Source organism: Olea europaea, chromosome 2, assembly GCF_002742605.1.
Source record: "Olea europaea var. sylvestris chromosome 2, O_europaea_v1, whole genome shotgun sequence".
Lineage (NCBI taxonomy): Eukaryota > Viridiplantae > Streptophyta > Magnoliopsida > Lamiales > Oleaceae > Olea > Olea europaea.
In genome coordinates, this window is record NC_036238.1 from 24,157,682 (window position 1) to 24,178,711 (window position 21,030).

At 32.7% G+C, this 21,030-nt stretch overlaps 2 protein-coding genes across 2 annotated transcripts; both read right to left on the reverse strand.

Moving 5' to 3' along the window:
• Positions 1-1,183: 1,183 nt before the first annotated feature.
• LOC111376233 lies at positions 1,184-3,032 on the reverse strand. The gene is made up of 2 exons (XM_022999186.1): positions 2,922-3,032; positions 1,184-2,096 (listed from the first exon to the last, which is right to left on the reverse strand). Exon 2 carries the CDS (start codon positions 2,054-2,056, stop codon positions 1,556-1,558), a length of 501 nt encoding a protein of 166 aa, XP_022854954.1. The 5' UTR covers positions 2,057-2,096; positions 2,922-3,032; the 3' UTR covers positions 1,184-1,555.
• A 7,070-nt stretch (positions 3,033-10,102) lies between these two features.
• LOC111367504 (cyclin-D4-1-like) lies at positions 10,103-13,362 on the reverse strand. The gene is made up of 6 exons (XM_022988416.1): positions 12,900-13,362; positions 12,385-12,471; positions 12,160-12,258; positions 11,503-11,704; positions 11,272-11,393; positions 10,103-10,839 (listed from the first exon to the last, which is right to left on the reverse strand). Exons 1-6 carry the CDS (start codon positions 13,119-13,121, stop codon positions 10,621-10,623), a joined length of 951 nt encoding a protein of 316 aa, XP_022844184.1. The 5' UTR covers positions 13,122-13,362; the 3' UTR covers positions 10,103-10,620.
• Positions 13,363-21,030: the final 7,668 nt, after the last annotated feature.

Below are 21,030 nucleotides of genomic sequence, written 5' to 3' on the forward strand. Positions count from 1 at the left end.
GGCTTGTTGGAAGCATAGTAACTTGGAAGTTGTTGCAAGAATATGAACTGCACATATTTTTGCTTAGTACTCTCATCTGCGTTATTATGTTGAAATTTCTGGTTGCTAGTAATTTCTTGGGGAAGGATGACCTGAATGGACCTCGACCATTTGCCTTTATGTTATAATTGCATGCTGCATTACAACTGCATTCTTGTTGTTGAGTAGTTAAAATAATGTTGTCAAAAACTATGCTTCGACGCTATTTCTCTTTGCTAGTTAGTTCAGAAGTTACAAATAGGCATAATCTCGTGTTGTTATTGAACTGTAAGCGAGAAATCTTAGATGTTTCCTTACTTTTCATATACTGAACCTTGTGTAAGATTTTCATTCTTTTATTATTATATAAAATCAACAATAACTTAAATTTGATAAAAATGAATTAAGTTGAATTTCTTGAAAGTTTGATCGTGACAATACTGTCTCTACTGGGAAAATTTTCTTGCCCTTCCATGTTTATTCAAATTTTCTTCATCTTTGTGTCAGATGGGTACCAGGATTATCATTCTAAGGACTTCTCACTTTACCTCTGTTGTGAATATCACCCCTGCTGTAATTTCTTTTAGTCTTGATCAATACATTGGTTATTTGCCCTCCGGAAAAGGATAAAATGGTGCGATAGAATTTTGATTAGACTGTTGTCAAGACTTCGAAACTTTTGTTTGAGAGTCCCACGTATGATCCTCCTCTCTCTCTCTCTCTCTCTCTCTCTCTCTCTCTCATTTACATGACTTGGGTGATGCTGAGTTTCGATTTCTACATATAGTAGACAGACTTTAAAATTGAGTAGACAATTTTATGCTCTCTTTTTTTCAGCTTATTTTCAACCATATTTATGTATAAAGAGAAGAGTATCCGACTATAGCACTCCCCAACCCTTGATTGTCAAAAAAGCTATATTCCTGATATTTTGCAGATGTTATCTTCGAGTAAAGATACTTGGCTTGCGTTTGTGACATGAGAGAGGTGATAGGCGCCTGCGCGTTAGCGTTTGTGTCCTTTTTTCCCCCCGGATTGTTCAATTAGTGATCGACACGTGTCATCAAACTTTGCCACCAATCTTATTTGTGTAGCATAACTCGTTATCTTTATACATATCAAAATGTTGGATCAAAATTGTCACATCATCAACAAATAACATATTGAGAGAGAGTTTAAGAGGATTTATTTGCCACAATAAAGGGTGTAAAGCGGGTCAACTTACCCCCATCTCCTTTGGGCCAGATCCAAGTTAACTACATAATCAACACAGGCCACATTTTTTATCGGGCCAACCAAATCTTGGGCTGCACCAGCCCAGGACTGTACATGTTGAAGAAATTCTTCTTCATATAATATACAAGTCCAAATTACAAGGGAGAAAAAAAAAAAAAAAAAGTTTGACAAATTCACAGATTTGTGATCATGGCAGATTCCAGTCTAAGCTCAAAAGGTATTTCACACACACAAATTCCTTCAAGCCCTGTATTATTTATACACTAACACACTCAATATTTGAACAAATCCAAAGCAAACCCTAATATTTCCATCCTAGCTCCAGTAGTGCAGTCTTGGCTCCCAAGTCCACTTTTCTCTGCCTTGAAGCATTTGAAATATTGATTTTCCCAATATTCGCAGGCTTCTTCCTCAAATGGCTGACGTGTTTACTTTCAGTTTTATTACTCTTAATGGATGGAGTGATACCTCGATTTGATCGAAGTGTCTTTTCCCAATCAACCTTCTTATTATTTGCTGGTGTAGAAGTCATTGGATTTGGAGGTATCTTTTCTTGTTTTTTTATCTCTTTTATTTGAATGGTGGTTCCTCCTTCCATTTTAATGCTTATGTTAACCTCGGACAGCATTTTTCTTGCAGATTTAGGTTTGGTTTCTGTATTAGTATGTCTTTCTTTCTGGTGCTGATAAAGCCTATGCAATCGTAGAGCAAGATGGTAAATTCCATCCTTGATTTCTTCCTCCAAGTCTCGTTCGACGTCGTTCTCCAGCTCACTACGAATCTTCAACTCCTCGATCGACATGTTAATACTGTTTATAGTGGAGATTTATACTTTCTTCCTCCTGAAAATTTTCAAATAATTAGGGCAATAACCTTTTGTGACCTGCTGCATAGGATGAAACAGTACAATCATTTTTCTACTTTGAAAAACATTTTCCATCGGCGAATGTTGTGAAATGCTGGACTTGATACAAAATTGATTAAGTTAAGGAAGAGAGATGTGACCAAATATTCCTGTCGAGTTTTGCGTCTACGAAACATGCTATTTAAAAAATATATGAATCATAAGACTGCGCGGAAATAAAATGCAAAGCGACATGACACATGAAAATGCTTCAAAAGAAAAAAAAGGACACAAAATGGTGCGGAGTCGTCGTACAAAAAATATAAATAAATACAATAATGCTATACTAACATGAAGGTTGACATGAAATTTGACATAATGTCATGTACTATTCTATTATTGGATAATTTAAAACGTAATCAACTTCTTCATTCAATCATCTATTACGATATGTAATTATGTCAAGCTTTCTGACAAATTCTTCTGGCAAAGTAATCACTTTTTAATTTTAATGAATGTAAGAATTAAAGCATGAAAATGTATAAATTTGTAGTTGAACTCCGTAATTAAATTAATTCTTAGTTAAAATCCACAAAAAGTCCATAATAATGTGAAATTCGTTGATTAAGACTCCAAATATTTTTATAGAAAAATTCGCAGAGTTGTCTCATCATTTTCAGATTATAATATAATTTCAACAACGTTTCTTAAGAGTTTTCGGATTCTGAAACAGAAGTCTCTAAACTTTCTGCTCGAAACCAGATGAGAGTAAAAATACTGTAAGATTGATAAAAGGATAATGAAAAGAGACATAAGGAAGAACCTGTGAGGCTGTGCTGTAATACTGCAAAAGCGAATTATATGAAAATCCCAGCTCCCGAAATTTGATGAACCCTAATCAATCTCTATTCTTTAGAGCACACAATATAATGTATTTAAATTATGCTATGATTTGTTTTGTTTCATGGCAAACATTTATATATAAAAGTATACAGTGAAAGAGACTACCAGGATTTAGGATCAGACCAGTTACCTGCCGCCTAGAACTGAATACGACATGGGATGGAATATTTAAGGATAGAGTAGATGATTGATGTCGTAATCTTAAAAAACTGAATCAACTTATGCTCTAAATGTGTCTGCGTTAAGTGAGAATTTAGGGTAGAAATTTTGAGGTAAAATTTGTGGGTATTATCACTTTACGTGGAAGTTATATATTTTTTGTGTTCTCTTAAAGCAGAATCAAGATTTGAGAGTAACCTTTGCACATGTTGACGTGAATGTTCAGAGGCAGAGTTGCATAAGCGACAAGGCTTCTATGATCATACTGTTATTATCTTAGTGATTCTTCTATTCAGGCTATGAGATTATTTATTTATTTTTTCTTTTTCTGGGACATCAAAAGATTGAGGTTTATTTCAAATTCTTGAAGAAATTCTTTATATTTAACAATGAGTGGTTTGGACGAAATCAGCATGTTCACACCATTGTTGGCATGAACCAATCCGTCCAAAAATAAGATTTGAACCTAGTTGAGATCATCTCCCGGAGATGAGGAGTTGTTGATGTTAGACTTTATTTGACCCACGAGCCATATAAAATTATTATGTTATCTATTATTAATAATATAATAAATTAATGTTATGGTTTAATAAATATAAGTAAATGCTAGATTACGTTGGTAACTTGAAAGCATGAAATCGATGGTAACTGTACACATTTATGGGATTGGTTAAGATTAAGAACGTTAACTTCTTAGAAATTGATCCTCTCTATATATCCACCAATATATATAGAACGTACTATTCACATTGATATTATTAAGAAGGAAAAATAAAATGCTGAAAGAGGAAGAAATCAATTTCTTCATAATCCATCTTGTGATTGCCGTTATCCTAATCGATTGTTATGGATCGAGGTATGCTTTCCGGTTAATGCATGAGAAATGGTTTACGTATGTTCTTTGTGAGAATCATTGAGTTTTAAGATTCTAGGGCTTAATGTTTATATATTAGAGTGTGACTGAATTATATATGATGTTAATGCATATTATTTTATAATCTAACAGTTGACTTGCGAACTCACCAATATTGTGGGTCATCTCGGTCCAACTAGATAGGTTTAATTTTATTTTTTTTAAAATTTTTTGAAATTTAATATGAATTTAAATTAAGGCATTAATAAAAGAAATATTCTCAATTTACACAATTTAAAATTGTTTGCGTGAATAACATTTGCACGTGTTTGATTTGCAGTGTTGTTTAGAGGTATTAACATATGTGACCAATTATCATATTGGTTCTTTTCTACTCTCACTACAAAAACAGGCTTCAACGACCAAAGATTTAGCAACCAAACAAAATTTGTTGCTATAAGATACTATCACTGACCAAAACTTGGTAGATAAAAGTTTTGGTCCATTAAAATTGTACTATTTTTATACTATTTTGCACCAAAACTTGATTGTTGATTCAGATAATCAATGACCATACACCATTTGGTGGCTAAAGATTAGGGCGAAAAAGAGATTGCCACTTCGGTGTATCTTTGTTTGGTTGCTAAAGCATTTGACGCGAGAAATCACCGTATAATTTTTCGTGCGGGATTGATATTTTTAGCGACCAACCTAATGTCTATGGTCACTATTATGATATTCCACAAACCACTTATCACTTGGTTGTTGAAGTACTTGGCGGATATATCCCGTGCAATTTTTCAAGTGGAATGGGTACTTTCAATGACTAACCAATGTGATCGCTAAATAGGAGATACCATTAGTGACTAGTCTATGGTCACTGCTTTGATATTTCAATCTTCATTTGGTCACTGAAGCACTTGGCGGTATAAATTTTGAATAATTTTTCATGTGGGATTGGTATATTTTGTGACCAACCCAATGTGATAGCTGATAAGAACACCGTCAATGAATGATCATTGTTATGAAGTTTCATCAATCAATCTTCGTTTGGTCGCTGAATACCCTCATATTTTTCACGTGGGATTGGTTTTTTTTAGGTACAACTGATTGTGGCGACGAGTTTGTCACTAATGATAAGGATTTCTTGTAGAATTTTTTAGCTGGTTATTTCTTTAATGGATTAACAAGCAGCCAAGAATTGTTTATCGGTTATATGCTTTAGCAACAAACTTTGATTTGGGCGCTGAACCTATATATGTGGTTAAAAAAAAAAAATGGGGAAGTTAAGGAGCCATATAAAAAATAATTGGGAGATGTATGGCTGGAAATGAATTTGAAAAAATGGATTTTAAATACTTGTGGATAAATGAATTAATATTTATGCATCCCGCAAAATATTTGAATAAAAAGGTTGTTGGACAGATAATAAATAATATATAAAGTATAGCAAAATATTTGAATTGTTTTCAAAGCTCATGCAATTTTTTTTTTTTTGGGCTTTATCTCACATTACAAGACAAAGGGTGGTGTGGGTCGAAATAGATCGACCTTTGGGCCCAATCATATGGGTTCATTATTGTACCTTATTGGCCAAGACATTTGGGTTGAAGGTGAATCTTGCGACAATTATGGGCTAATTAAAGATATTCGTGAACTGAGTTACATTTCTTACCACAAAATTTAAACTTTTTAAGTGCTCATGATTTGACACAAATGTAAGTAGGAAAAATAGACACACAAACATCGGTCGTAAAGCGAGGAGTTGAGCCTAAACTGGCGAATTGAAGTCACTTTTGGCTTTCTTACTGGCGATAGAGGGGGAGAAAGGCTAAGAGATGGCGCTCACGAACATCAACATAAGTTCACATTGGTATGAGAATGATCCTTACAAGCTAGCTAGACAAGCTTGTCAAATGTCCCCCAGAGCATAGCACAATGGTGCAAAGAACAGGAGTGAGGTCATGGGGTTCGATTCCTGAGAAATAGAATTAGACTCCTTGTAGGCGCAGTGTACAGAAAGCTCTTGTTCCCTGACCTGCTATGTCACATCCTGCGATTTACCTTGCTCATAAAACTTTAGGGGCAGTTGAGGCTCTCAAAGTTGGGGTTCAATCTTTTTTTTAGACAAGCTTGTCAAATATTCTACATGAATGATTACAAGATACGTCAAAATTGAAAAGTTGTTCAGAAGTTTATAGTTTCGGACAGATATCCTGAAGGAGATGGTAATGATGATAATGTTGAGCATAGTGAAAGTGGAGCTTATCAAGAAAGAAGTTCTAAACATGTGGAGATAACATTCGCAGTAATGGACATTGAGCAACTTAATTGAGAAGATGTTGATCCAACACGAGTAATAATGGAAGACGATGAAGTTAATGAAGATACATTGTCCGTAGTCTTAGTAATATGAAAAGCGAAGATGAACCATTGTTAAATACTTATGAAAACAGTGATTATTGTGATTCATTTGAATAACTTCTCAAAGAATTTTCAGGTTTATTGTTTTTTATTTACTTTTTATAACGGTAAAAGTCCAATTAATGGATCCTTAGTGGTCTACAAGTATCATTAGTAGTTAATTCCATCCAAAATTTGGACATGTTGATACCTACTTCGTGCAGCTTCTGCCTTTAGGACTCTATTTATTTATCCCACAATTTAAGTTCAAGTTGAAGCAAAATAAACTATTATCTTTGTAGCTAAATGCTCACCAACTTCGACATAGTTATCTCTAAATATTTTCCATGGCTTTGAGGAATAAAAGTGGATTTATTAAAAAATTGACCCATTACTGTAACAATCGTCATCAAAATCTAAAAATTGCCTTACATAGTCATCACCGTCAATTTTAAAAATGGACAGACCATCATAAGGTTCACTTGACATCTGAATAAGTCCCCATCAACGACAATCCTCTCCGTCTTGAACAATCCATGTGTTGGGATTAATGGGATTGAAAGGACTCGTGTTGCACTCAGCCTCCTCATTAGTAGACCATTTCGGATACCATAGTTCGTGGTTACAGTCTCGTGCGCCCACCATATGTTAAGGACTAAATCCATCATCGAATAAAGACGAATATAGATCTTTAAATTATTTGAACCAGAGTCCGGACCAATTTGACCCCAATGTGTTTCCTACGGCTCTGATCCTACAGACTACAGTTATCCTTTTCTCTCCTTTATATTGTTCGAGAACAAAAACCCAGATGTTGACCAGTCATACACACATTTTAGAGTCAATACAAAAAAAAAAAGGTTAGTGGGCCTGGACTCTGGACCCACACGACCATTTTCCGATCCCAAAAAGAACATGATACGACATCGATTTGTTTGTTTGTCATGGTCTGCATAGTGCCTAATTGGAAATTGGAATCCCCACTCTGACATGTCCTAATTTAAAGGATCGAGCTGTGTGCACAATTTGACACACAGCTCGATTCACATCACCCTCACATTGGGGGTCCATGTCAATAAAAAAAATGGCGCGAGCCCCCACAGCACAACGAGGGTGCTGTACATGTACAACACCTTTTGGTGTGCTGTACAAACAACTTCATTTAAATTGCTTTTCACATGCCCTAATTTTATAATCACATGTTGTCAAAATTCGACTCTTTAATGTAAAAAATAATTTTTAAAATTGATGAATGTGATGCTGTTAAATAGAATGATGTCAATCAATATTGTCAATAATGGATGACTCCACTGCTTATCATAGCTTTAATTTTCAATTATTTATTATTGTCGTACAGTTAGCCCCTGTTTGTCCTCCATTCTCTTCAAATTTTAATTGTTGGAATAATTTTTTTTTTTTTTGAAAAATGTATGACTGAAAAAGAATAAAAAAATTTTTTATTTGCGTGTAATATTATTTTATGGAAGATTGTGTAGTTGAAACTAAAAGAGAGAAAAAGACTGAGAAGAAGAATGAAGGCCAAATGGGGGCTCAGTCTTTAATTTTCAACGAAGAAAATTAGGACTACAGAAATTTTTAAAACATCAGTATTTTCGCATAGACACGTTTCGTAAATTACAACACTTGGACATTCTGAAAACTATTCCTAAATAGCATTGCTTAAGAATTACATATAATTGTGGGCTTTGTTGCGGTTTTTAATCAAGAATTAACTTAAGGAAGAAATAATTAATTACAGAGGTTTCAAAATACGCTTTTCAAAAATAAGAAACTTATGAAATAGTTTCAAAAACTAGGTGATCATATTTGTTACCACCTGATAATAGGTCAAGGCCATAATAACAAGTGAAGTTCACAATAACACAAAATTAAGGTTATAATCCAAATCATTAGGATCACAATCACAAAAACACGAATTGTGAGTCACAATTATAAATTTAATCACAATCATACTTTTTTTAGATTGCATGTTATTAATTGATCATAAATTGTCCATTTTATCATTCACGTATTATTTATTTGACACAAATTACTCATTTTAATGGTCACAATTACCTAAATAATTGGGCACCAACACTCTTCACTTCACTCCATCACCACTTCACCACCATTGGTGCCACCCAAACGTCGCGCCACCTCACCACCGCACCATCACCAATAACAACCACCACCATTTTCAAACTGACCCCAAATATGAAATTGCAAACAGGGGCTTATAATTTTATAAATTGCACTAGAGGCTTCTGTCCCCAAATCCTAATTTTTCCTCCTCCTTTTTTTCTTTGCTGCGTCAACGCCCACCTACGTCGCCTTTGGCCACGTGCAATGTGCCATATCAAGGTGTATCGTAGATCGCACCAGCATCACTTGGTGCTGCTTATCATAGCGACGATGGGAAGTGGCGATGGCAAGGACAAGCGATCGATGTGAATTGTGAGTTGGGGAAAGAGTAAAAGAATAGGCAGGATAGGGTGTCAATTTAACTCGTCGACTCGGGCCGCTAATAACTGGACATGGAAAAAGTTTAAGCTAGCCCGGCTCGACACTCGATTCTACTGAGCCAAGGCTTGGACTGAGCCATTTTGGGGAGTTGGCCAATGCCCGAGTCAGCCCGTGTTGCTTAGGAGACCATCTCTCTCTCTCTCTCTCTCTATCTCTCTCTCTCTCTCTCTCTCTCTCTCTCTCTCTATATATATATATATAGTGTGTTTTATTTAAAGAAAGAAAAAAGTCGATTTGACTCGATAAGTTCCAAACCGAAAGTTCAAGTTGAACCTAAATTTTTTGGTCAAGCAAAAGCTCCACTTGGCTCGGCTCGAGTATTTTTTTAAAAATACTCAAATTGAGACAGAGCTCAAGTTTCGAGCCACTCGACTTGTTGACACCCCTAAGGTGGGGTGATGTGAGGCGGGTGGAGGTATAGTATATAACTAAGTTGTAAAAGAATAAAATTAAAATATTACGAAATGATAAGTTAAAAAATAGGACCAGGTATAATTTCTTCTCGACTTAATTGCTAGCTTCAATTCTTTCACCACGGACATTAAGATTATAATTTTCTTCTAGAACCACTAATGATTATAATTTAAACTAATATATATATATATATATATATGTATGTATGTATAATTTTATGTACATGTCTTTTTGTATGGCATTCTATGTTTAGTTTTCTTGCAATCCACATATGAGAATCACCCACATCTTTGTTAGATTATCACGTGACTCTCATAAAATCATCTATTTCGATCTAGTAAGTACCTTTGTCAGAATTGAGAAATTCTATGGCTCGGATCTCTATTATTCTCTTATTTATTACCTGTGTCTACTATTTAGGTAGAATACCGTCACCCATTCTTACTAATTTCAAACTTTTGAACATCATAAAATTAGATGTAAACAAACATATTTAAACAATTTCTATCATTGAGGACTAATTGTGTAACTCTAGTGACCAACTTGTTACATTTTAAGAGTTAAGGACCAAAAGTGCAATTTTACCCCGTAAAAAATTAAAATTTATTATAAAAATTTGGCTGTGTAAGAAAGAAATTTTCTATATACCATACAATTTTTGGGACAAGGACAAAAAAATTTATGCTGCACATTATTAGATGTGCAATTATAACATGTCAAGTACGTTAGATTAAATATGCAGAACGAGATAAAAGAAAAAAAATGCATAATATAACATTTGTCAATTATGATGTTATATTTTATGCAATTCAACATGCTAAACACGCTATAACACGAGTATCATTATAAACGCTGAGAAAGAGAGAACCATAGTGCTCTTATTTAGTACCCATTGAGTCCACTTTAAGGAAAGGGAAAACATGCTATCTATAGGAATTCAATCAAATATAGAAAAATTGAAATCAACTTGAATTCCATAGCTTCATTCTCATTTTTCTTTTTCAATTTTTCCCTTTTCACCACAAAAACAAAATGTGGCTCTAATTCCCAAAAAATGTTCTCTCCACCATCCTATAATTACTGTGTTTATTGACAAGTCTGATCATTGACAGCTAAGAGCATTTCTTTTCATGCTCAAAGCATGGGACCCCCTTGCTTTTTTTTTTCAACCCATCAAATTCTCTGTTTTTCAATGGGCACTTTTTTTCAAGTCTCATTCGCTAAAACTGATTTTGGACTTATTGGGGTGTAAAAGAAAATATATATTTCACTTGAATTCACCACTTTCGGAATTTGGTTGGTCCAATTTTCTCCTTTTAGTGTGTGAAGAGTTTGAACATGACCCAACTGTATTTTCATCACTTTTGTAGCTCAAGCATGCAACCTCCAACACCCCATTGGGACTTTGTGGCACATTACTAGCAGCACTTGTCACACTAGTTGTAGTCAAATCTTGAATCAGCTCAAGACACTTTACCACTCTTTCCTGAAAATCTCACAAACAAGTTGCTAAACATATATACCACATGAGGTAGATAGACTGAATAGTACTGAACAACGTTAAAATGAACACAAGTTGACAGTAGATTAGACAACAACTAAGTTATTAAACATATATATGATGTTCCGAATGAAGTTGAAATATCTTTTACCTTGTTCTTCAAAATATTATGTAGTACTGCAAATCAAATGTCGTCGTGAAGTTGATAATGACTAAAGCAAGAAACAAAGTGTCTTGTCTAAGGCGTCACTCAAGTGAGTATGTGTCTATATTCTAGTATATTTTGTTCATTGTCATATAAAGTATTGTCTAGTATTATGTACCAAACGGGCTTTTAAAGCTGAAAGTGATAAAGCAAGCAAAAAAAAGGATTGTCTTGTCAAAGGTTTTATTAAAGTGGGGACCAAAATAAATCACCTTTACTACTCCAGTGGAACCAGATAGTGCCTTATCAATGTTCATTGCTTGTATTTCCCCTGAAACATACATTGCCACTGCTGCAGCTATTTCAGAAGGCCTGAATTCCAAGAAATCAATACCTACATTCAATTTCCAACCAAACACTGAATCAAACGCTTAAAATTTTAGAACCAAATAGTACGTTATACTCGTACGAATGATAATATATATCACACATTAAAGAGGGACCTTTGATTGTATTCATGACGAGTTCAATTGATCTAGTAATCAATGGCCCTGATGGAAGTTTATCATCATTGATCTTCTTAAGGAAATAGTCAATGAAATTGCATGGAGTATAAGCTAGCATTTTCCATTTCAAGATGCTCAATATCAAAAGCTCCAATCTTCGTATGGTTCTCCCTTCAAACACAAATTTTGGTTTCCCCACCTATAAGATTCGAGCACACTCTCAAAACCGTTAATAGAAGCAGCATAATACCTCAGTACAACAACAAATTACAAGCATATTTAACACGTAGTTTTGAACATGAACTAAATAGTATAATAAACAAGATTTTAGTTTCTTTCTTCATTATTCTTACTATCCAGTCCTATCCAATTTTCAATACCCAAACTTGTTACAAGGCTTCCCAAAAGCATAGGAGAGGTGCAATGCCACAATGTAGCCCTATATCACCCAGGATCATGCCCGGGAATCACCCCAAGCACTAATAGTTTGGGAATTTACTTCGAAGTATCCTTTACGAAATAGGATCACCCTCAGGTTAAAGTAATACTCTGAATCACCTTCCAGGTATATGCAGAGTCGAAATCCTTTTCCATCAATGTTGGAAAAATTGAAAGCCCAAGATAATGCATATCATTTATATGCTAATTTTTCACCTGTAAGTCCACAGTGGAAGGAACTTCAATCTCCTCCATCTTGGCTGCTATAGATAAACAAGCCACAGCCACCAATTGAATTGCCCATGTTTTACCTCTCTATGAAAATTGAAGTGCAGGAAATCAGTATTTTACTGTCAAAACAAGCTGCTAAATCAAAAGTAAAAATCGAATTTTACTTTCCAATGGATAATAAAATCAAAATTTACTTTCCAATGGACTTACTGGCAAGTCATAAACAGATAAAAATCTGTCCAAGTAATTCATAGCCAAACAGAAGCAAATTGCTCCAAAGTTGTACTCAGCATGAGCCTGTTAATCAGACACACACACAAAAAAAAAAAAAAAAGAATGAATCAAAAACCATTAAATGTTTTCACATTTTAATTTAAATGTTCAAGAAACCACTAAATGAATGACAAAAGTACAGCTAATCCAATATTCAACCCATTTTCAGATGAAAAATTCATTAATGAGGGAAACCCCCTTTGTAGAAAATCACAGATACCAAATTGAAAAAATAAAAAATTACTAAAAGGGCATAAATGAAAGAAAAATTAACATCGTCAAGAATGTTGATCAAAATGGAATAAAATGAAAAACCCAATTCAATAAATGGAACAAATGCAAAACCCATTTCAGGGAAATGGCAAAAACCAATGTACTCCAAGGAAAGAAATAAATAAATAAAAACAAAAACAATTTCATTAAATTAATAATTGATTAAAAAATTAATTTACCTTGGAAATCCATTCAAATGCATCTTTTCTTAAACTCATATCCAGCTCCCCACTTCTCAGTTTTCTGAGATAATCATTTTTAGGCAAATATTCCTGTTCTTTCTCAATCATCAAATCAATGGAAGGATCCGAAAAATCGTCATCATCATCGAACGCACTTTTGGTTTCTTCATTGCAGAGAAGTTCTGGTGCTGCACATTCAAAGCTTTTGTAATCAGCCATTGAAAAATCCCTCTTAATCAATATTCTTTTTGTTAATGGAACTTAGAAAAATCTCATAAAGAATGGATTTTAATGTGATGCATGTCAAGATTAGCACCCAAGATTGAGAAGTTAAGAGGTTTTAGAGACAGTGTTCATAGATCGAGGGGTAGCATGGTGTGTAGGCTGTTCATAGAGAGGAAATGGACATCTGTCTTTAGGGCAAATGGTTGGTTAAGTGGGGAAATAAAAAATCAAAATCAAAATCATAAAACTATTTTTTTTTTCTATGTGATTTATACCATATTGTATAGAGAAAACATATATTTTATAAATAGGAAAATAAATGATGATTTTGAAATGAAACGTGAAAATTGTTCTTTTAGAATTCGTGAAGGTGACCATGTTGCAATTCTTGCAAGAAATCATAGTAGTCGTTATGACTTAAAAGAGTAAATTGATTTTTTAAGATATAAGAATTAAAAAATAGAGATATTAGTCATGGAAGTGTATTACAATTAGATCCATAATGAGGTCCACCCTTCTCACATGATGGTTTTCTGATGTACATGTAGCAAAATCTTTATTTTATATTTATTCAAAAATATAAAAAGGTAATATAAATTCAGTATTTAATTTCTTAAATTCGAAAAATAAACTGTGTAGTGCGGTGGTTACTGGTTACTAGTCAAATGTATACAGAATGAGAAGAATTGAGTGCTGACAGATGGTGATGATGTAATAATGATTTTCATATGACAGATATTACATTTTAATTTATTTACTAATATATCAATCATATATGTATTTTCATTATGCCCCTTACAAATTTCACAATTTCGAATAAAGCCACCAAAAAGTGTTTTTATTATGATGTAAAATGTTTTTAACTTTTATTGCATTGTCGAAAAATTTTATTTATTTTAACAATATTGAATGGGAAACTAACAAGGGTAGAAATAATTCATGAGAACTAGTTAAATTTATGCAGAAGGTACGAATATTAATTAACTAACATCTCAAAGCTCGTAAATCCTCAAATCTTAATCTGTATTTTACATAGTTTTCTAAGGCCCTGTTTGGTAGGCATTGAATTCCATGAAAAATGAATTCCATTTTCTAACTTTTTTGGTGTTTGATTGCATTTCTTTTCCATAGAATTCACTTTCCATGTTTTGCTCACACGTGTATTTTCTTTATTTTGGTGGAAAATCAATTCTCACCAAAACGGTGAGAATGTTTTCCACCTTTTTTTTTCGTTTTTCACTTTTTGCTTTTTATTTTATTTTATTTTTGACAATGGGAACAAGTTTTAGAAATAATTATAAAAGAGAATATCCATTAAATTGACAATTTTCATATAAAACAAAGCCAAACGAACAACAAAATATAGATATTTTTGGATTTTATTATTATTAGGTAATGGAAACAAATTCTAGGAACAATTGTAGAATTGGATCTCCCTTAAATTGACAATTTTCATGAAAACATAGCCAAACGAACACCAAAAGACACTTTTATTTTAACAATTTTCAGTGAAAAATTATACCAGTCATACACTAGTGATTGGCAATTTCCATTAAAACAAACTCTAGGTAATTCAATTCCTTTCGATTCGTTTTCTTTCCATCCAAATTTCATCTTAACAATCAGACAGACTCTAAATTTTCAATATTGTAGCATCTTTTATACAAGTAATTTCTTATGTATTAAGGAGTTGCAAACGTTTTGAATTTTTGACTTATTTATGATCATTATTCAAGAAAATTTCACTAGCATACATTATCGTTGACAGGTAATAATGTAATGAGTTAAAGCATCGTCATATGAGGAATAATGTTTAGTTCTAGTTTACTCGTGTTTATAATGCGAACCCCGTAGCAACGTTGACTACGAAATTCACAACGAGATTGACGAACCCAAGAAAGCCATATTAATCCAAAGTTTAGGATTAACCCAAAAGAAAGTCGAACCAAAAAACTCAACAAGAACAACGCTTGAAAGACCCCTTGATCACGCAATTCAAGAATTAAATTCGGTTGTTTGAACGCCACAAGTTAACACTTGATAAGTTCGAAATTGTTCAATGAAGAACGGTGAAGAGAAGACCATATGCCTCACTTTAATTTAATATCAATAATGTCAAAAGTTTTTTAACAATTGAATGGAAACTCCTATTTATACTAAACCTAAAAATTAGGTAAAAATCGTGCAAAAGTCGAGCATAATCTCCAAAATATGGAAAAGAATCAAAATCTAACAAAATATGAAAAATTACCAAAATTGAAAAATTCGCCAAATTTTTGGCTTGTGCGGCCGCACGGTGTATTTTCATGCAGTCGCATAGTTCAACAAAAAATCCTAATTTAAGTTTCGGTATGCCACTGTGCGGCCGCATGGTGTTTTTGCTGTGCTATCGTACAGGCTTATTTTCAGCCTCCGGTTTCGTCGCTTGATAACAAATTGATCCAAGTTGATTCGGCCTTCGACCCGAACATGAAAGTTGCTCCATTTTAAGTCCCGAACATGATTCCATCAATGGTTTCTTGAACGAGCAATTCCATCGCTTGTTTCACTTGCTTTGCCCTTGATCGCGTCATTGGTCCGCCATCGATTATCAACGGGTCTCGTCTCGCACTTGCCTTCGTCGGGCTCGACTCCTGGATTATATCAGTTTATCAAATTCGATTTAATGTGATTGTTGGTTTTTACACTAAATTTAACTACGAAAGTAGTAAAAATTTGTTTATATCAAATACGAGAAGAATGTATTGGATTTCCGACTCCACCTATTGATATCTAGTTCTAATTCTCGACTTATGTTAATTAGAATGATTAACGTGTTTGTGACGATCAATAATCCGACAATATTCAATATTCTTTTTCAAGATATATAAAACATATGTTTAACATTGCCTTGCTAGTCAAAATTAATATGAAAACATGCATTTAATCATAGGATTACTACACGAGATCGCACATCCCATAAATATTATTTCTAGTATCTATTGTCTGTGTGTTACATATGCAATGTTCTACCTATTATGAGTTTTCAACACTACAAATAAGCAAATTATGTATCCCAACGGTATGCAAACATTAAAAAAAAAAAAACATAATTAATGCACATGAAATCATGAACATGAGAATTAACTAAAAACGATAAGTCTTGAATTAAAACTACAAATCAATAGGTTTCGTCATCCGTTCAATACAAAAAAAATATCTAGTCTAACATTGCCATATGAAAATTACATAAAAGAATAAGAAAAGGCAACACTTGAGACTAAAAAACTTGGGAAGAATGTGAAAACTTCAATCTTCGCTTGAAACACAACTCCGAACGATGCAATTCTGCTCTTTGAATGTAAAAGTCTCCCTTTTCTTACTCTACTCTGATAAAAATCGGCTCTCTTGTTCTAGACGTACTCTTCAATTTATAGAACATCAAAAAGATTGCATTGAATCATTACCAAAACAAGAGAAGGAAAATTAGATTTTCTTTTTCCGTCTTGTGATGTAGCACGGGCCTAGTACAAAGTAGGGCACGCGCTTGAAGCCTTTAGCTGCCTCAGGCGGCTCAGAAGATGAGGAGGCGCGTACCTCATCCACAGACCTAGGTAGTGCTCTTAGGCTTGTCTCGAGCAGCTTTCAATATTTTTATCATAATTTTTTCTCCTAATATTCAATTGGAGTGATTTAAAGTTTATTGAAAAGCTGATTCAAATGGTTACAATTTGTTTTGAAATATCATTCTTCCAATTCAAATGTTTGCTATGCCAAAAATGGGTTACAATCTAAGATTGAGCCCCTGTTTGGCCCATTCTCTTTCATTTTTTTTCCATATTATTTTCAATCATACAATATTTCATAAAATAATATTACATGTAAATTGAAAATTTTTCATTATTTTTCAATCACAAGTTCTTCAAAAAAACATTATTCAAAACATTAAAATTTGAAAAAAAAAATAAGGGCCAAACGAGAGCTGAAATTCAAAGCATAACTTTTCTACTGAAAATTGACGTTTGATAATACTTTGACTATATTTTATCATTTTGACTTCTTTTTCATCCAATTGACACCTGATACTCTCGAATCTTCATCGTGAGGTCTGTCACAACTTTTGGATATTTGCACTTTAGTCCTTGGACTTTGAATCTCTTACAATTGAGACCATTTTCACCATTTTTCTCTAATTATTCATCAAATCATGAGTTTTACCTATTAAACTCGATATGTAACAAATTAATATTTCATCAAAAGAACTATAAAATGTCATTATTTAAAGTCCCAAATAAGTATATAAAATATACTTATCGAACATATTTTATCTTATGGTTTAGGGGTTGATCGACGAATGAGACATTTCTCAAAATTAAGATATCAATGCATAGGTGGACTACAAAACAAAGAATTGATAGATGTGCAATACCGAATGTATAGGAAACCTCGCACCTTTAATTAAGCGAACGTTCTTTATGAGGTTAGAGCTGTAAAATATGTAAAGGAGTAGGAATTAAATGCAAAGGTCGTCTTGAAATTTAATCTTTTAAATTTGAATGTAATTAATTTTTAAGATCACTTCTAGTTCCTGCCCTTCTATTAGTCAGTCCCGGTAAAACTTTTTGTTGACGTATTTATTGAATTATCGATATCACAACATAAAGACTTTCATTTTTTATATTTAAACGAGAACATGTTATTAATATTATCTGGTATTTTCACACGAAAAGAACATAATCCCACTCACTTTATACATTTATCTATGACTACTTATAAGTGAATTAACACCTTTGACACAAGTAATCCTTCCTCTTATAAATGAGTTAACTGAAAAATAATAATAATAATAATAATAATAATAATAATAATAATAATAATAATAATAATAATAATAATAAATTTAAAGTCATTAAGAGTTAATAAAGAAAGGGAAAAAAAAAGGATAGTTTTATTCTTTACACAAAAATTGAAGTAGCTCCTATGTGAGATGTAACCAGTGGGATAACTATTATGAATGAAAAGATATCAATCTCTTTCAATTTTTGAAATTGCTCTTTATTTTCTAAATTAGTCATTCACGTTATAAGGTAGGTCACGTGACAATCAGCTAAGTAAAAACAAAGTAAGAGGTCACACAAGGTTTGTATTCCGCTTCACCTCGTCCTTTCACACCTGTCCTCTCTTATTAATATTGTCTAGTAGTTTACCTACTCACATTATTAATGTTTGTTTAATATTTTCAGTTAAAAAAAAAAAAGAAATAAATTAATTGTTCATTATTTCTTATTGTTTCATGTTAGAGAACATAATTGGAGTTTGCATTCCACTACACATAGGGATGGCAAAATGGTTTGTTCCCACGTTGTCCAGCTCAGAATGATGAGGGAATTTTCCAATTATTTCTAGGAATCGAGCAAGTACGAGGAATATGGTTCACATAATATGTACATGGTATAAAATAAATAAATAAGTAACAGTAAGTGAAATAGAAAATAGATATATTTTAAGTACAGTCATGCCTTACTTCTTGAAGATCCCCAGCATGGAGGAAAAAGGGAAGGATTGCTCGCCATCGTTGCCATTCAATTTACACAAACCCCATGACAAATAAGCTAGGGGTACCAATTAAGGTTGGGCCGTTGAGTGTTTCAACTTTTTTCTTAATTTTTATTTTAGAAAATAAACCAAAAAATGGATTAAAATATTTTGGGCCCAGTTTTTTGCATGAATCGAACACATTCAACCGATAGAAACATAGATCCTGAGATTCCCGAATAGAACAACCTTTCAAACTGCTACTGAATTCATGAAAAATAGGATTGAACTAAATCTTTACAGTACCTATACTAGGTCTCACTTTCAAGCTAGTTAATAGCTTTAGCACAAGTAATTCTTAGTCTATAATCAAATAAATTTAAAAAGGAGTAAAATGAAAAATAAGACATTTAATGCAAATAAGAGTTGAGAAAAAAGGTTTTATATTGAGCCATGAAAAGGATACTGGTAAAATAAAAAATCTTGAGGATTAAGAAAAGAATAACATTAAGTAGAGTTTATTTTATGATAATTATTAATTAAGTTTTGATTATCCATGTAAAGTTAAGATAAGATTTTTTATAATAAGTACGACACATTTCGAGTGAATCAATCCATGAGGCTTCTCATTCTTCAATTTATAATTTTTCTTAATTTCAAATAAAAAACCATGAAATAGTTTAATGACAATAGTTGTCACACCTCGTTACCTTTGTGACAATATTAGAGATACTCTATAACATTTAGAAAATCATAATCATTCTTACATATCTAGTGTTAGGTCTAAACATGGTCTGATTTGTTCCGTGTCCAAAATCATTGAATCGGATCGTAAGAGTTGTATTGACGGGTGTTAAGAGCAAGTCTAGTATGGCATAAAAATCATGGAAATTGAATAAATTTCACTCCCCAGAGTGTGACTGCCCTTGGGATGCCTAAAGGGAAGTCGACCGCGCGTACATTCTAGGTGGCTGCTCGTCTTGCACCTTGGAACCCCTCAAGTGGTCTTCTAGGCGGAAAAATCCTATTTCTCCATCAAAAATTGCAAAATACAGTTGGTATTTGTGAAAAAACTCTTGTATTCCATTATATTGTGTAAGGAAAGAAAAAATGAGAGTAGAACTGATAATTGAAGAAACATAATGAAATAAAAAAATTTATTCCACATTTGTAAATGCAAAATACAACAAATCCTCTATCATATTGCTTTCGGAGATTTAGTGGAGCTGCGCGGTGATTGGTGTTCTAGTTAAAGAAAAACGAGTGCTTTCTTGAAGATCCACACAAAGAAAAAGTCCAGAGGTTCTGAAGCAAATGTTGGAGTGAACATTCGAGAATTTCTTCTTGTAATTACGGATTGTAGGAGTAAGTTTTTTTTTTTTTTTTTTTTTTTTTTTTTTTTTGGGTTTTTTTTTCACTAACTGATTTATTTAGTTTTTTTTTTTTTTTTTTTTGAAATCTATCATAAATCTTTTACTAAAATTTAGTTGCATATGATCCACATCTGTGAGTATAATCTTTTCATAGTGGACCATTTGATAACACGAGCGCCCAGGGATTTCTTCTTTTAAAGAGTTCTCCTAGGATTCCTCTTCTTATACATTTATGAGTGTTATTTACACTTGAGCACATTTACTTATTGCTTTGATGATTACTGTGCTATGAAAGTTTATTTCCTGTATGTATAGACTAGATAGCTTGTGACTTGCTAAAAATTATTTTAGGTTTATAAGTGAAATTTTTCTGAATGTATGTTTAAGTTAATTGTATACATGTATATAGTGTTTAATTAACGAAATACATTTTTAAGTATAATTAAATATAACTGACCACAACAAATATTACAATATTGTTCTAAAAATATAATGTCGATTAATATATCTGATTCACTTAGCTAACTACTATATAAAATGATCATCATTAATAATAAGCTTTAATAGTGTATAATGTTTGAATGCAGTGACCTATGCTATTTTTCAGCTAAATTTTACTTGAACTGCGAAACGTAAATGTAAACATCTCCTTTGAATTTATAAAATTATAAATATGAAATGCTATTTATAACTTGAAATTATTAATATTTAAATCATGTGTTCATAATATATTGTTTGTCAAAATTTCGCAAACGTACGAGTTTGTTGTACAAGTAATAATCGTGATGGGAGAGTTGTCGTCATATGGGGAATAATGCATTATTTTAGTATATTTGATATATTTAAATTCTTGAATGTAACAAAAGATTCTTAGTTAGTAACTATGTTTGATAACAAAAACTTGTGAAATTAATAACAATTGGTTTAAAAGTCATATGTGGGTGAATGTATTGAATTTCTGACTCCACTCATCAATTCTTAGTTCTAATTCTCAACCAATGATAATTAACTCAATT

Coding starts and splice junctions, on each gene's coding strand:
- LOC111376233 (XM_022999186.1), bottom strand. CDS start 2,056: ATGTCGATCGAGGAGTTGAAGATTCGTAGTGAGCTGGAGAACGACGTC.
- LOC111367504 (XM_022988416.1), bottom strand. CDS start 13,121: ATGGCTGATTACAAAAGCTTTGAATGTGCAGCACCAGAACTTCTCTGC. Junction 12,259..12,384: donor TATCTGTTTATGACTTGCCA/GTAAGTCCATTG, acceptor CAATTTTCATAG/AGAGGTAAAACATGGGCAAT. Junction 10,840..11,271: donor GTTCCACTGGAGTAGTAAAG/GTGATTTATTTT, acceptor TGAGATTTTCAG/GAAAGAGTGGTAAAGTGTCT.